At 37.9% G+C, this 17,122-nt stretch overlaps 1 protein-coding gene across 1 annotated transcript in view; it reads left to right on the forward strand.

Annotated features, from left to right (window-relative positions):
- Positions 1–17,122, forward strand: part of Ankfn1 (ankyrin repeat and fibronectin type III domain containing 1) — a 383,862-nt gene that overhangs the window by 310,768 nt on the left and 55,972 nt on the right. Inside the window, exons 8-13 of the mRNA XM_040269006.2 lie at positions 1,220–1,317; positions 4,207–4,297; positions 9,475–9,582; positions 15,991–16,090; positions 16,369–16,501; positions 16,974–17,090. Coding sequence (XP_040124940.2) covers positions 1,220–1,317; positions 4,207–4,297; positions 9,475–9,582; positions 15,991–16,090; positions 16,369–16,501; positions 16,974–17,090 — 647 coding nt within the window. The remainder of the gene's footprint in view (positions 1–1,219; positions 1,318–4,206; positions 4,298–9,474; positions 9,583–15,990; positions 16,091–16,368; positions 16,502–16,973; positions 17,091–17,122) is intronic.

The raw sequence follows: 17,122 nt of genomic DNA on the forward strand, positions 1-17,122 counted from the left end.
GAACATGGTCTCACAGTAAAAGTGGGTATTAGAATTCAGATGATTTAACTACAAATGAACATCTACCTTGGGATGTCACCAGGGAAAAGCATTGAATAAAGGTAATCTGCAAACCCCAGATCCTAGGGGCTGCAAAGAAGCCCATGAAAAAAGCTTGCAAGAAGATATCAGGAAGGAAGAGGAGAAAAAGAAAGGGAGACATATAAAGTATTGAAGGTGGAGGAAATGAAAAAAGGCTTTTTTTTTTTTTAATTTTGAATGTCACCGGACCCTTGAAAGAGCATTTTCAGTAGAGAAATGAAGCAGAAGCCAACCTTGGGAAGTAAATAGTGGTAATGTCCTCATGTACCCTTCAATTCTCATATACAATAAATGATTTATCTTCTATATACAATGAACTGTTATATATAATCTGCCTAAGTGTGTGTATATATATTCATGAACACACATATACACATTATGTTTTATATAGCAATGGCCTTATGGCAATACTATGCAGTCATGAACCCCATCAGGATATTTTAGTCAAGGACAGACCAAATACATATCACCTGGTGACATCATGGCCAACTTAATTTGTGAAAGTACACTGTATGATATTTACATACACCAAAAAAATGCCTTCCAGGAGAAGTGATGCACACCTATAATCCAAGCAACTGGAGAATCTGAGGCAAGAAGATCACAAATACAGGAGGCTGAGGCAGGAGGATCGCTTGAGTTCCTCATCAACTTAATGAGGCTCTAAGCAAATTAGGAAACCATACCTCAAAATAAAAAATTAAAATAGCTGGGAAAGTAGCTTAGTAGTAAAGCATCCCTGGGTTTAATCCCCAATACAAAAAAAAAATTTCAATAATGATACATTTCTCAGAACATATCCTGTTGTTCAGGGTCATATGACTATAAATTATATTTCATGTTAAGAACATCACAAAAACATACACATACCACAATAAAATATCTTTTGAGGTTCAAAAGACTCATAAGGTATATTAATGACTATAGAATTATTGCTTTGGGGCTCCTCTTTTAAAAAATACTGGTGATCTTTGAAACACCTAGCATTCCAAGGAGGATTGTTATTGTGCCAATAAAAGGAGAAGAAGGTGAACAAAGTTTGTGAAAAGGATTATATGCTAGAATTTCTATGGTGCTTCTTGATTTCTGACTAAACTTCATTCTCTTTCTCTCCTTCCTGTCCTCTAATCCCCCACAGTGGAATGGAGTATGTCTAAAGACTTTTCTCCCTTGGCTGGAGAAATCATCATGGATAACCTACAGACGCTGAGATGCACAATCACAGGACTTAAGACGGTAAATGTCCTTGTGATAGGCTTACCATTCCCTGTCACTGACATTTGTGCTGGGATGTTGGTAGCAAATGCCTATTCTGGAAGCCACAGCCAACACCCAGTCCTCTGGCAACAACTGCCACTCATTAAGCATGATATGTCTGGTATCCATAATCTGAATTTCACAAAGGAGTGAGCAGACAGCATGAACCACTTTGTAAGTTGCCATGTTCTAAGGAGATCAGAAAAAGACTGGCCTCATGCAAGCCTTGAAAGCTGCTGCTTTCTGGATCACAGTCTAATCTTCGGGGGATCAAAGGCTCTGAGAGATCCAATTTTGACTCCCTGTCTGATGGTAAAAATAACAGCCCCATCTAGCCTCACCCCCACAGCCTTAGTTGAGATCAGTCATCAATTGGAGTCACACAATTTCCTGAAAGATATCCTTTTCCCTTGATTAAAAAGAAAGAAAGAAAAAAAAACTGTCTAAATTTGCTTTCACAAGAAAGAAACTATATATGGTGGAGCTATGTTTCTCAGTAACCTAAACCAATTTAAACTGTGAATGAAAAACTGGCACAAACCATGTTTATTTGTACAACCAGTATAAACTCAAATTATTTATGAAATTATGAACCATAAGAGCATGTGAAATACACACACCAAAAAAACCCAGCAAATTAGTTCAAACACAAACCCTGTATTTCCTCAAATAACTACAATATAAAATATTTTAAAAATTTTTTCTTTTAATAAAAATTGTTTTTAAAGTAAAAAAAATCAAAACTTCCATATTTTTTTGTTCCATTCAAATAATATCTTAAGAATTTTGCATGGAGGCCATAGAGGGACAATTCTGTTGTTTTCTTAAAGGTTAATCAATTAAAACTATTATTTGAAAAATATAATCCTGAAACCCAGTACTAAAAAGGTGCATTAGGTTGCATCTTTTTAAGCTTTAGCCATTGTATTCTAATAGAATTCTTGGTGGTTGGGTCACCACCAACAATCCTGACTTTTAGTCTTAATCACTTGTCTATACCAGGGGCCAGAACTGTGAATTACTGGAGCAAACAAACCCCTGAGTGGGTGGCCCCCCTAGATGCTATCAGCAGAAGACTGATTCCAAACCCATGGCTCACATGGTGGAAGAGGGCCAGAAGGAACCCTAGGGAATTTCCATTGCTTAAAAGAAAAAGTGATATGGTGATAAAAATGGAAAACTCTCCATAGACGGTTTCTCTAATATCTGTACTAATTCCTACAGGGATTAAGTTTTTCCACTTGGCCATCCAATGAGAGCAATGCAGACACTGTCCTAATCATATAAAAGCCTAGAAGTAGATTTACACTTCTACATAATCCTTATAACCTTGAGGTGCATAGAAATCCATATTCAGTGTTAAAAAAATAACTTCATAGTATGGTAAGGCCAATATTATTAAATCCCTAGCAAAAAGCTCTACAAAGATATATGATTTTTTAAACTTCAAACAACATTTTACAATTTTTGCAAGCAATATTGCATCAAACTCTGGCTTCTCAAATGCTTCTTTGATTCATTAGAAAAAAAGGAAAACCTCAAAGCAAAGAAGAAAACATACAAAAATTCTAATGAACTATCAGCAAACAAAAACAACTCCTTAATTCTTAATGCCATAAAAAATTAAAGAATATAAGCCATTATTTTAATAATAGTTTTAAAATGGAAATCAAATCAGAGTTAATTTTAAAAATGTCTGAACAGCCAAGTTAAGGACGCTTATTGCAGCATTATTTGTTGTGGGGAAAAATGGAAACAATTCAAATGTCTACCAGTAAGGCATGGTTAAATAAATGACAGTATCTTCTCACAGTGAAGTCACTGAAAGAATGAAGCAAGTTTTTAATGGACTATTCTGAAAAGATATTCATTACAGCTTGTTAATTTCTAAACTTTATCAGCTAAAGGGGTGATGGCTGATGCCTCTGGGGAGTGAAAAATAAGAAGAAAGAGGAAAGAGTAGAGGTCACTGTTTTGGATAAACCTTATAGGACTGTGTGATTTTTAAAGAGTAGTGTTTGGCCGGGTGTGGTGGTACACACCTGTAATCCCAGTGGCTCAGGAGTCTGAGGCACAAGGATAACAAGTTCAAATCCAGCCTTAGCAACTTAGCAAGGCCCTAAGCAACTTAGACACTGTCTCAAAATTTTAAAAAATTTAAAAAGACCTGAGGATGTGGCTCAGTGCCTAAGTTCTTTATTTGGGTTCAATCTCTTGCACCAAATAAAATAAAAAATAAAAGTAAAAATTTAAAAATTGGTGTATAAATTTTGAGGCTTGCCATTTTGCCAGGTTGGTGGCACATGCCTAATATCCCAGAGACTCAGAAGGCTGACACAGGAGGATTATAAATTCAAGGCCAGCCTCAACAACTTAGCAAGATCTTATCTCAAAATAAAAAAACAAAAAGGGCTGGGAGGGTTGGAGATATAGCTCAATTGGTCAAGTGCTTACCTCACACGCACAAGGCCCTGGGTTCAGTCACCAGCACCAGGAAAAACAGGGGTCGAGGCAGTGCTGGGGATGTGACTTACTTATTAAGCACCCTGGATTCAATCCCTAGTACCCCCAACACAAAAAAATAATTAATTAATTAATTAATTAATTAATTAATTAAGGGGAGTGGGAATTAGGAAAAAATAATTATAACATTTCAATTTTTAAAACCAAAAAATACATAGAAACAAGACACTTTAATATGGTTACTATAATTTATAAACATAATGTTCAAGAAAACTCAGAAAGCTATATATAGTATGGACAGAAGAGTTCAAAATGGATGAGCAAGCTAATGCAAAGATCTGCTTCCAGGGAAAAAAATGATTGACTGAAATGTCTAATGCATTATTCTATTTCAATTCTTTGCAGGGCCAACAATATTTTGTTCAGGTCTCGGCTTATAACATGAAAGGATGGGGACCAGCTCAGACCACGACACCGGCATGTGCCTCTCCTTCTAGTAGGTGCTGGCTACTCTCAGGCCTGGCATCAGGCTCCAACTCTAGCTCCCTCTCCGTGGTGCCCTGGCCATCCCCTCTCCCAGTACTTGCAACCCACCAGACCTTCTCAGGGCAGCATCTCAGACACAGAATGAGTGATTCCTCTGCAAAAACACTCCTGGGACAGCAGCTCAGTAGGTGAAAGGAGAGGGAACTTGGAACCAGAAAGACTGACTTTATATCCCATATCACATGTGCCTTCAAAATCAAACTCTCAAAACTGCAATTCAACATCTATAGAATAGGCCTAATCATATCCTTTCACAGAGCTGTAATGGGAATGGAGAAACGGTACCTTGGGAGCTGCTGGCCCAGAGTACATACAGTCCATTTTATCTCTCATCTCCCCTTCTTTGCCCCCAGTGGACACATCATATCCATTCCTTAACAGAATAAAATCTAACATTTTACTCATCTAACATTCTGAGTGAAGAAATACTTTCTTGCTAACAGGCTCTGCAACAAACATAATCTGTATCATTTGTAGTGTTGGCTGAGAAAACCAGCAAAAGGCCTCTTCTATTTACTTGAAGATTAATAATTCATGCCTGGTATGTTTGGTGACTTTCTCCTAACCAGAGAAGGTAGTTAACCAGAACAAACAACTCCAGACAGATGATATGATAGATTTTTCTCTGTAATGAGCCCAGAGCCCTGGATTGTGTTTTCATCTTTTTAAAAATATGTCACTAATGTGATAGTTAAAAATGGTTCTTGTGAGAGTTCAAACTACTACATCCTTTATGGAACAAAATTTCCCATAAGAAAATTTTCCCTTAAGAAAATCCCTTTCCTTTTATCCTATAATCACACATCTAGGAATCTAACCTAAGGAAACAGAAATATAGATAAACAATTATATACAAAGATGGGCAGTGCCACAGTATATGGATAACAATGTGTAATGAAGAAAATAAATCCAATATTAATTTAATAGCAAAGTAAAACATAATATATATGTATTCATTATACTATAGAACCAAACATAGCCACTAAAAATGGTATTTCAAAAAAGCCATTCAATACATGAAAGAAATTTCTACTATACAAATTTTATGTAAAAATTATAATATAAAATTTGGAGATCTTTTCTGTAACATTTGATCATTAATTTACCTATACTTAGATACAGTGTCTGTGACTCTTGATAATTATCAAAATTTAACAGTGGTCATTTAGGTTATGGGATTATGGGCTCCTTTAGTTTATTGTTTTATATATATGTAAATTTCTCAAGTTTTATAACAGTACTTTACCCAAGATGAACCATGAGCCAAGCAATACATTATAGACTTTCATCTCTCTCTCTCTTAAGCCTCACAGCAATCCTTTATCTTCCTCCTTGTCCTATAGATAAGCATTATTATCATTATTATCTGTATCACTATCAAAATGAGAGATAACCTTCATAAGACACATAATATGCAGAGCATCAATCTAAGTACTTTACTTAGATTGATTCATTTTACTAGATAGGGAACTATTAGCACAAACACAAATACACAAATTGGGATTCAGAAATGATGTTCCTTTTCCCCAAGGTCACAACACTTGGTAAGTGTCTGAGTGAGGATTCAAACCTGAGCTGGTCAAGGCCCTGCCGTGTCTCCTGTGCCATAATAACTAACCATCAGGTAGACAAGCAGACTAAGAGCCAACCAAACAGCCTGACCACCACCTATGGTGGGTTCAAATAGCTATACCAGTTCATATAGAGCCAGAGAGCTCCAAGACCCCTGAGTCCCTCTGAATTTGACGACTTAATTACTCCAGTCTTATTTGAATATCTTTATGGCTGAAGATTTATCAGAAACACAAACTGAAAATTACAAGATGATGATATTAAAGGGAACCATCTGTGACTAGGGAAGCAGGGAGTGTGTATTATTGGAGATGGAGGACAAAAAGTACATAAAAACACAAAATATATTAATTGCCATTGACCTGAAAGTGAAATGGGGAAAACTCACTCCAACTGCATACCCATGCAGATTCTAGTCTATATACAGATGCATAAAGTTCAGGTTCAATTCTATAAACTACAAATCTGTGCAGATACCCTCTCTCAGAGCATATTTGAAGAGCTCACTCCAGAGTGACAAGAATAGTTGTTCAGGACTCAGGGGAGTCATTTATTTGTTGGTAATTTAAATAGAATGCTTTCTAAACTGGTATGTGGAATTAGTAGGGATAACTGGAAAAGAACTGAAATCCTAACATGTGGTAATAGTTGCTGTAGACATGCCATATCACTTGGAAAGAACAATACAAAAACACTCCCATTCTATTTATAAACAGAGTATGACATTGTGATGTAACATATATCAGTATTCAGATATTTACTAGAGGACAATGTATTCTAACATGACAGAGTAATTGGAAATTTGGTAATATGTTCCAGTAAGCTATAAAACTTTTTTTTATATTTTTACAAAAGTCCTTAATGTGTTTTTATAGACCTATGTTATATGGTATGGTACATAATAAGAGAAAAGCACCCAGACAGGCTTGTCTGAGTTACGATCAGGAAAACCCTGATATGGCCAGTGAATGTAAGCTCTGCATTGTGTTGCAATTGAAGTGTCTCATTACCAGAACAGTGAACTGTATTATGTGGCACAATCTGCTCTTTTCCTACCATGCTAAGTTTATTCCTGTTAGGGTCCTGATTTCTTAATATATTTTCAATTTTCTCCCTCATCCCTAAAGTCTCCTATTTTATGTAGTCATCAGAACCTTCCAAACATCTATTAGAAAAACTCATTCTTTCCAAAAACCTTGGCATCAAGTTCAATGCTAACTTGGGCTGCAATTTAGCATTAGCAATTTTCTAATGTATCATAAAATCATTAGTCGAGTTTGCCCCTTGATGTAATAGGGCTAAGCTGGAATAGCCAGAACCATTTTAACTCCTCTTGCTTTGATGGCAGCTTTAACACTCATTAGAAAGATTAGCATGATTGGTGCCACATAGTAATTCAGCCACCCAGGAGTCTTACTCAAGGGCACCATCTTGCTCATCTGTGGTGAGCATTCAGATGCATGCATCCAACTAAGGCAACAAACTCACAATGGCCTTTGGGAATCCATGAGGGCAATGTTTATTCTCACTTTGTCCAGAGATGAGAGGCACTAGTCTAAAGGCCACAAGAAATTATTTCCTTAAACTTTACCTAATTTCCCAGTAAAAAACACCCTTCCCTTTCCCAGTGTACCTAAACACCATCAAGCTTTTTAATCATAGTGCCTCACCAGCCACACTCGAATGACAACTGTGCCCAGGATAGTGCTCTACTTACATTGTTTCTTTTAACTCTCAAATAACCTAAAAAAGACTTTTAAAACTCAATTTAAAGGAGAAAAATGAGACAGAGATTAAGTAATGATCTTGCCCACAAGGAACAAAGAGTCTATAAAAGTCTACAATTCCCTGTCTACAAAGCTGACCACAGCTAAACCCCAGCCCAAACCCCACCCTAGCCTCTGACCCTCCTTTCCAAAATAAAAGAAAATGTCCCTGGGATAATGAAATGAGCATGAGCACTTTCCAAAAGATCACTTGACTATGTTATCCCCCATGCCACCAACATGCTCAGTAAGATAGGACTGAAATGGCTGTCTCTGCACTTCAGTCTTCTGAAAGACAGAATGAAGAGTTGTGCATGGGGGAGAATGGGAAGGAAGATGAGTTACAAAATCTTTGAGGTCCTCTTCTTCGTGGGTAATTATCTGATAGGGTAAGAAATGGTGTATCCATAATGAATTGCCTCCATTTTACATTATTATTTACAGAATTCCTGTCACATAATAGGCATAGTGCCAGAAACCTAATATACTTCTCATGTAATCCCTGAAAAATCCCACAAAGTATATACCATCCTCATTTTTCAAATTAGGGAGTAGTAGCTCTGTCAATGTAAGCAACTTGCTTGCAGACAACAATATAGGAATTCGGGGAGCCAGGATTCACACTCAGGGGTATCTGACTCCAGAACCTATGTTCTTCCTAATGGTATAGCTCTCCTGGCTTGGAGAGACGATGGCAGGAAGCTTTTACTGAATTTTGACTGGCATGACATAGGCTTAACTTTCTGAATGAGGAAGACCCCATATTTCAAAATAAACCTATGGGGAGGGAATTTGGAACTTGTTTAACTAGCGTTTAAGCCTAAGATACACAGTCTTTTCTAGAATTAACAGTCTTTTCTAGGGAAGAGTGACCAGCCTTTTTAGAAAAAGCAGTTCACCTAAGAAGTGCTTTAAGTTGTTGCTTTTAACAGGCTCAGAAAGGAAAATGGGGGGAGGGAAATAGAGGAGAGGAGGGATGAACAATGAAATGACTGACCTGCTGAAAAACAATCTAGAGTTGGAAACAGCAGAATTACAATCTTGACATTAGTCCCATATGAGTTATTACCCTTGATATCATTATAGCCAAATGGAATGAAAATAGAAGAGGGAGAAAAGTCTCAGTGGGTATTGCAATTTAAATTTGCCATGTAAGCTAATACTGTATATTCAAAGACTGAGCAGACAGGGTGGTTGGTGGCTCGGAGTATGTGCAGAGGGTGCTGTGCCAGCTAACCAAAGCAGACATTCATTAGAGCAAAATGTAGATTTCCATTTCTTGGCATCCAACATGGGCTCTTTCCTTGGAAAGAAATGTCAATTTGGCCCAAAGTGTGAAACCTACAATAAAAGCATTGGGACTGTGGATTTCATCTAGTCTGCACATTCCCACCCCTTTCTTTCCTACTGTGGAAATCCAGTTGAGGACTTGGGGTGCTGAGTGGAGAAGTGGCAGGGGAAATTATTAGGATGTGGGATGCTGAAAGGGGCGGGGGGCTATGATAAGGAGAGATTGGACTCCCAAATGTCCTATTTTCTTTTGGTTTTCAATTGCCATTTTCCCTTGCCCTAAAACTGCCCAGCACAAGAAATCAACCACAATTACTGTTTTGCTCAGGGCTCTGAACAATGGCAGCTTCCAACTACTTGGCTAGCTGTGGGTGTGCTGGGTGCTCATCCACAGAGCCTGCAGATAGTGTGAGCAAAACCCCAGCTCCTGAAAGGCTGGGCAGGGAAGAGGCCTCCCCTGCTTTAAAATTTCACTCTGTTTGTTTCTTTTATTCAATAGACTGGAAAGACTATGACGACAGAGAGCCCAGACACAAGGGACAGAGCGAAGTTTTGGAGAGTCTGCTGCAGCAGGTCCGAGCCCTTCATCAGCATCACAGTTGCCGGGGTAAGGATAAAAATCTGAGCTGGGCCATCGAGTGAGGTCTCAGTGGCGCCGGTAATTTTAGCAGTTTCCTAGCTGGGTCATACCTTCTCATTCATCAGGGAGAGGGAGATATTAATATTTGTACATCTGGAATCACTTTACAGCACTATCTTGCTTTAACCCTTCAGCAGAGACTTCCCTTTTCCTCCCTCCCTTCTTTTCTTTTTCCCTCTCGCCCTCTCTGTATGAACAGTCTGAAAATAAGCACAAGAAAAACAGCAGCTGCCATAAGTTCCTTTCTCTTTGAATTGTCTTCTCCTAAGACTCCTCCATGGTGCTGGTTCTTTGGGGATATTCAGCCTCAAAATTTCCACCCCCAAGGGAAATTCCCTGAGCATCCCTGAGGGATCGCAAACAATTATAAAGATAATCATAAGAAGTCTTCAAATCTATTTAGACTATAGTTTGCAATGCAAAATTTCATAGTGTCTCCTTTTCATCCTCATTTTGGCAGTTATAACTGAGGCTAAGTGACTTGCCCTAGGTCACCATGCCAGGAAAAGACAGAATCTGGATCCAACCTGGGTTTTCTGATTCCAAGTTCAATCATCCTGCCACACCTTATTTCTTTAGTTTCCCAGCCTACATCAGGACTGGATGCTGAACTTTTAATCTCTCCCTTGAATACTACTGCTCCTCTGCACCACTGTGCAGGAGAAAGGCTGGCACACCTTCCCTAGATCTAAAGCAATTGCACCCAGAGAATCTCTTCAGTTGTTTAACTGAGACATGGTCAGATTTCTGATCTATGCAAGGATTCACAGAAGAGGTATTTATTTTATTTGGAGAATTAAAGTCTCCGTAAAGTTTTCATTTTCCACCCTCCCATCAGCTCTTCAGCTACATTGTGCTCTCCAGATTTAGGGCACTGCTGGGCCAGGGAGGGGAGAACTCCACAGTTGAAACTAAGAGATGCTATGCTAGCTTGTTTGCACTAGGTATAAATCATACTTAGCATTAGCAAAAAGTTTTCCCAATTACCATACAGCTATGACAACAGGGCCCTTCAGAAATGTTGGCTCCAGCTAGCAATGAGGACAAGTGTTTGCGAGAAAATAATGTTTTTCTAATGACTGGTTCATTAGGAGATGTAAATATGTATGGAAGCAGCTTGAGAAGGAAACCCTAGTGGGATTTCCATTCCCTGCTCTCTAGGAAGACTGTACCCAAACTGGGACCTTCAACACTTCACACTGACTGAAGTCCACACAGTTCTCAGTTATCCAGAGCTCATTTAACCCAGCTGGGGATTACCTGGGCTTCTTTCTTTTCTGCCTCTCCATCACTTCCCTTGTCCATTGTTTCCTGTATGGAAGCAAAAACAATAAAGCAATTAAACTGATGGTTCTTTACAATTCATAAGCACTTTATTTTTGGTCCTTATCAGAGAGGGAAAGCTAAAACTACTTGTAAGGATGATGGGGCCAGGCTTGGTGGCACATGTCTATAATCCCAGCAACTCCCAAAGCTGAGGCAGGAAGGTCACATGTTCAAGGCCAGCCTCAGCAATTTATGAAGACTCTGTCTCAAAACAAAAAATTAAAAGGGCTGGGGATGTAGCTCAGCGGTAAAGCACTCCTAGATTCAATTCCCAGTAATAAAAAATAAAAGAATGATGGGGTTTCCCCCTAAGATTCCTTTTGGATTACTATCTAATAATCAGGAAATGACTGCCTGGCCAGCCTATTTCTATAGTTGCCATTCAACTTCTGTCATGTATATGCTAGTTACTGCAGAACATAAATATATACATGATATTAGAAAAGATTTAAGTTAGGCATAAGGTAGAGTTTCCTGAAAAGGAGAGTTGTTTTTTATATTGAAATGCACTCTGAACATATAAAGATACTCAGATTGTACCCAAAGAACAGCTGTTCTATAAGATACTCAGTTAGAAAAGGTTCTCTTTGATAGGTAGTTTGAGAAATGCTACATTTTTCATCCCTGTCTCAGAAATGTAAAATAAAAATTAGAATATTAAAGACACTAATAAAGAGGCATAATAAATTTGGTTAAACAAGCATTTCCCAAACTTCTTCAGCAATGTAAAGCATTTTCATAACATTACTACTCCAAGGCACAAATTTTGTAAAATGCTGATCTGTGATACACCAAGATTAAGGGTATTAATGTGCACAAAAAAAGGTGTGATTCGAAGATGACTTAACACAATTTCATCTAGTTTAACAAATAAATGAAGACTAATATAGGTATTGCTTACGGAGAACTAGAAATTTGCTATGTAAAATATTCAATCACATTGAGCCAGGTACCACCAGTGGTGCACGCCTGTAATCCCAGCAGCTTGGAAGACTGAGGCAGGCGGACCACAAGTTCAAAGCCAGCCTCAGCAACAATGAGGCACTAAACAATTCCATGAGACCCTATCCCTAAAAAAATACAAATTAGGGTTGGAAGTGTGGCTCACTGGTTTAGTGCCCCTGAGTCCAATCCCTGGTACCCACCACCCCCACAAAACAAAACAAAAATAATTCAACTACATTGAGATACTATGTGGCTTACTGGGAATGTAAGTCTTTATAAAATTTATAATTAGAAAAAATAATTATTTTAAATCCCAGTTCTACCATTTATTAGCTGTATGTCCTTGGGGAAATCATTTAACATCTCTGAGCCAAAGCTTCCTCATCAGAAAAATCAGGATAATAATATCCAATTTGCAGTGTTGTTATAAGGATTAAATCAGATAATAGATTAAATTCACCTAGGACAATGTAAGCCCCTTGCAAACTCTAGCTTGTCTTTCTTTCATTGTTCTTTCAGATGAAGTGCTTTATTGATATACCTTAAAATTAAAGTGCAGTCAGTGACTCCACTGAGATAAGGTGGTGTAGTCATTAAATACACAGTAAATTCCAAATACAGAAGTAATACAACATCTCTTCTCCTACCAGAACCCCGCAGACAGTGCGGAAACTCACAGAATCAGAACTGTGCAACAAATCCGCAGGCTCAGTGCTAGGATGAAAATTTGAGGGAGATGTAAAACAAACTTTATTGTTTGCACAGTTCATGCCCTTAACAGACATAGTGAATTATAAAGCAGCCCACTGTTTTCATCCTAACAGAGTGAGTTTCAGTTATCATGCAATTATTCAATTTGCAAACTGACATTAACTGAAACCCTGCCTACTATGTGTCAGGTGCTAGACAAGCTAGTATGAGCAAAGGAAACTTCCTGTGCTCCGAGCACTTACTGCTTATAATCCCCAGACTATTCTCCGGCTGGGTCAATCTTCTCTCAACATAATCAAGCACATCAGGCTTTGCTTCAGTCATATCTCCTTGAAGAATGCTCTTGTGAGGCCCTGCCCTGCTGCCACTTGGGCAGGTAACTAGCTGCCTCCATGCTCAGTGTACAGCAGTCCCCCTTTCACTACCATGTTACAGACTCTTCCTATCACTCTCCAGTGTTGGATTTCTATTTTCTGTACCCCAGGTCTTCCTCTTTTCTGTGGGGAGATCTTCTTCTAGTACCTTCCTGAGAGGGTTACTTGGGAACTAATTTTTGGAGACATCCCATGTCTAAGGAGAGATGTATTCCACTTATCATTTACTCATAGTTTGGACAAGTGTAGAATTCTCAGTTGAAATCATTTTCCTGGGGTAAAAATGGGAGTTCAAAACCCAATTGAGTCAAATGTATGAAAGTGATATATCATGAGCTCTGTAATGTTTTGAACAATCAATTAAAATAAAATAAAATAAAATAAAATAAAAAAGAAATCATTTTCCTTCAGATTTGCAAGACTTTGCTGTATGTCTTCTAGTTTTTGGAGATGACAAGTCTGATGCCATTCTGATTCCAGAAGTTCTATTCCCCACCCCCATTTCTGGAATGTTTTCATTTTCTTTTGACTTCACTATTCTAAAATTTCACTGTGATGTGCCTTAGAATCTTTGTCTGGTTTCCTGGGCACTTGGCAATTGCAGAAGTTTACATCCTTCATTTGTGTGACATTTTCTTATTTATTTAATTATTCCCTCACCTCCTTTTCCTCTCCTTTCTTCTACCAGAACTCTTTTTATTCAGATGACAGATCTCCTCCATTGATCCTTTCATTTTCTTTTCTTTTGCTTTTTTTTCATCACTTCCCATCCAATGTCCTTTTACCCTAGTTCCTTGAAGGCCAAATCAGCTTTATTTTCTAAGCCTTCCACTGGATATTTAAGTTTCTGATATTATTTTTTAATTCTTAATATTCCCTTTTTCCCTATAATTGGATCTTTTTATAGAGCCCTGTCCTTTTTACAGTAATGTGATATTTTATCTCTCAGAGTACTAATGATGGGCTGTATTTCATTTATTGTTTTCTTTTCAGGATAGTCTCTCTATCCTCTAAGTTGTTCTTTTGTTTATTTCTGGTCTTTGTATTATTTCATGCTAGATGTGTTTCTCAACTGCCAGGTGATCCTTTGCCATTTGTTTGGCTAAGAGCCATTGGCATGCTCTTTATTTACAGCCTTCACTATAGGGTGAACTTGTACCACCTTTTCATGGGGAAATCCCCAATGTTGGAATCTTCAGATATATTCTCTTAGGATGGTCAGATTTCCCAGAGGGTACAAGTTCAGGTATCATTGTTCTGAGAACCCAATGGTTTCATCTGGTTTGATATTATAGCACAACTACTATCATCACCCATTTTCTTTGTACCTGATGTCTCCCTATCTCTCACTGCAGAGACCTGTTGTGTGGTTTTGTTGGATTTTGATTTGATTGGGTTGAATTTGAGTTGATTTTTTATTTGTTCATTTGTTTTGCTTTCCAGATATAAGCCAGTTGCTTCCATTTATGGTGGGGATGGGCTATTTGTCCATCTCTGCAGTAGGGGAGAAGATTTATAAGTCTAGCTGCTTGATAATAGGTTTCAGCCAAACCTTCTGATTTTAGCTCCTCATGCACTCCCACTTCCAGAATCTCATGGTGCCCATGGGGTGAGGTGGGTTACTGTTCAGCTTCTTCCACTGCTGCCTTAGACTCTGTCTTTCTCAAGTCCATTAAATCCATCTGTCCATCTGCTTTTCAGAAACCAGAATTTACTTGCTTTTGTCTTATTTCCCATTTATTTGTCTTTATAGATGTTTGTCATTTATTTATTTCACTTTCTTCCTTCCTCCCTTTCTCCCACCCCCTCTTTTGTTTTAGTGAAGTTTAGGAAGAGAGTGGTGTGTGGTGAATATGTTTACTTTGCAGCATTTAACACAGAGTCCCAGCAACATCATTTTCAAGCAGCCAAATTCATGTTCAAGCCAGGAAAAAAAAAATGTTTTTGCTTTCTTCTTCTAGAAATAACCAATACCAGCCCAATTTTTAAATACTTCTATCAGTCAGCTATTCCTATAGGCTCACAAGTAGAGCCACATGGGGCCTCAGTCATGGGCCATCTGCCCAGGTTTCTTTGCCCAACAGCAGTTATATGGACTGTGTTCTCAGCCCCAGTGACCTGTCTGTCCAAAGTTCAGTGATTCCACCGACAATTTCAGCTTCCTTTCATTTCATAGAATAAGAGTTGAAATTAGTGATCATCTAGTCTAGCTCTATGGAGAAATGTTTGCAAAACACTGTTCAGGAATTCTACTAATTTTATTAGCAAGAGTTTCATTTTGTTACCAGAAGAGCAAAACAGAAGCAATGAATGATTTGCTCACCATTGTAGCTACAGTGCATAGTAGTTGCTCCAAAAAATATATTTGAAAGAATGTCTCAGTTTTTCTAGATAATGGCTCCACAGTCTTCAGCAATCCACTTCACTTTTCAGCCTGTTTCTTCTTCTGAATAAAGAGGATAATAGCCATACCTATCTAAAACTATTTTTGTAAGCCAGCATACAAACCCAGAATGCTGTTAGTAGGAGAACAGAAGTAGGAGTGTGATGGAAGGATTTTGGTTTTTTTCCTATTTTCCAGACTTTCTGTAATATGCTTATATTGATTTTATAATGAAAAACTTTAATGGTATAAATAGACTAATAAAGAGTGCTTTGGAAACATTGAAAAGTGTGTATGTGTTACTTAGCAATTGGTGAGGTGGGGAGGAGGGCAAAGGAGTTGATTTCATTTCTTTTTATCCTACTTGATAATAAATCACTCATTGTAAGAGAATCAACAGAATATCAGTGGTTTCCATTAGAATTATAAATATTATTCATCTCCTACATTTTTGAAGAATTATTAATTGAGTTAACCACTGGCATCTCATAAGACTTTCTTATAAGAATGAATAATCCAAATCCCTACATGAAACTGATACATAACACTGAGGGGACCGAGGATGGGAAAGCAGGAAGAAGGAAAGGGGAGTGTTAATCTATCACATGGAATTTATGATTTTTTTCTGTGTTCCAGAAAGTTCAAAATTACAAACCACAGGCCGCAAGCAGTCAGTATCGAGGAGCCTGAAACACCTTTTCCATTCCTCCAATAAGTTTGTGAAGACCTTGAAACGGTGGGTCTTATATAGTTTTCCAGGAAGTCTTAACTTCTCAGGAATGATCTGGTTTTGATTCTGAGTAGAAACTTGGTAGAAATTTCTTCTTTATTAAAGAAGTAAATTCTCCTGAAAATTTAGGCAAGATAGTAATTTCTCTGAGTTCTTGTGATAGACATAGCAGGACTATGTTTTAAATTCATATTTCATCATGTAAAAAATATTTTTTTCTAAGAGTGAGTTGGGTAGAGGAGACAGCTGAAGACAATTTTTTTTATTTTGCTTTTTCTTTTTAGGGGACTCTACATAGCAGTTATATTTTATTATAAAGACAACATGTTAGTCACCAATGAAGATCAAATACCAATTGTTGAAATAGATGATTCTCACACCAGTTCTATTACACAAGATTTTCTGTGGTTCACAAAGGTATTCTGAGTTCTGATTCCATTTTTTTCCCACTTTGCATCAGTGTTCTGCACATAAATCTCTGAAACCTTAGTTGAGGGGGTCTCTAATGATCAAAGTTTTGGGGGTGGAAGTAAATTATCTTAAAAGTCCCTTTCAGACCTAATAGGCTCTATGTCATAAAAAACACCAAAGTAGTGTCTACACTACATTTTCAAAGCAAAGAAGCTTGCATCCTGTCAGAGTATGTCTCCACTATTCTGAGTTATGGGATCATTTGGCAAAGACTAAAATGTGGATCTGACTGTTTCATTAGCATTCAGATCTTTTTCCAATTGGACAGAGATCAAAAAGTTGTTTCGTGTGTATCTGAAAATGGACTGGAGAACAAACACCAGGGTTCAGGTTTCCTTCTCCCAGCTTTGCTTTGATGCCACAACCTAAATCACGCACTGGCTTGGATGATGATATGACCTCGTGACTTCTTTTGCAGCTGTCTTGTATGTGGGAAGACATAAGGTGGCTGAGGCAAAGCGTACCTATCTCCATGTCTTCATCCACAGTGCTACAAACTCGGCAGAAGATGCTCACTGCAACTGCCCAGCTACAGGTGAGGGAAAAAATTTCAACCCCAACTCTCAA

Source organism: Ictidomys tridecemlineatus, chromosome 3 (genome assembly GCF_052094955.1).
Source record: "Ictidomys tridecemlineatus isolate mIctTri1 chromosome 3, mIctTri1.hap1, whole genome shotgun sequence".
Taxonomy (NCBI): domain Eukaryota; kingdom Metazoa; phylum Chordata; class Mammalia; order Rodentia; family Sciuridae; genus Ictidomys; species Ictidomys tridecemlineatus.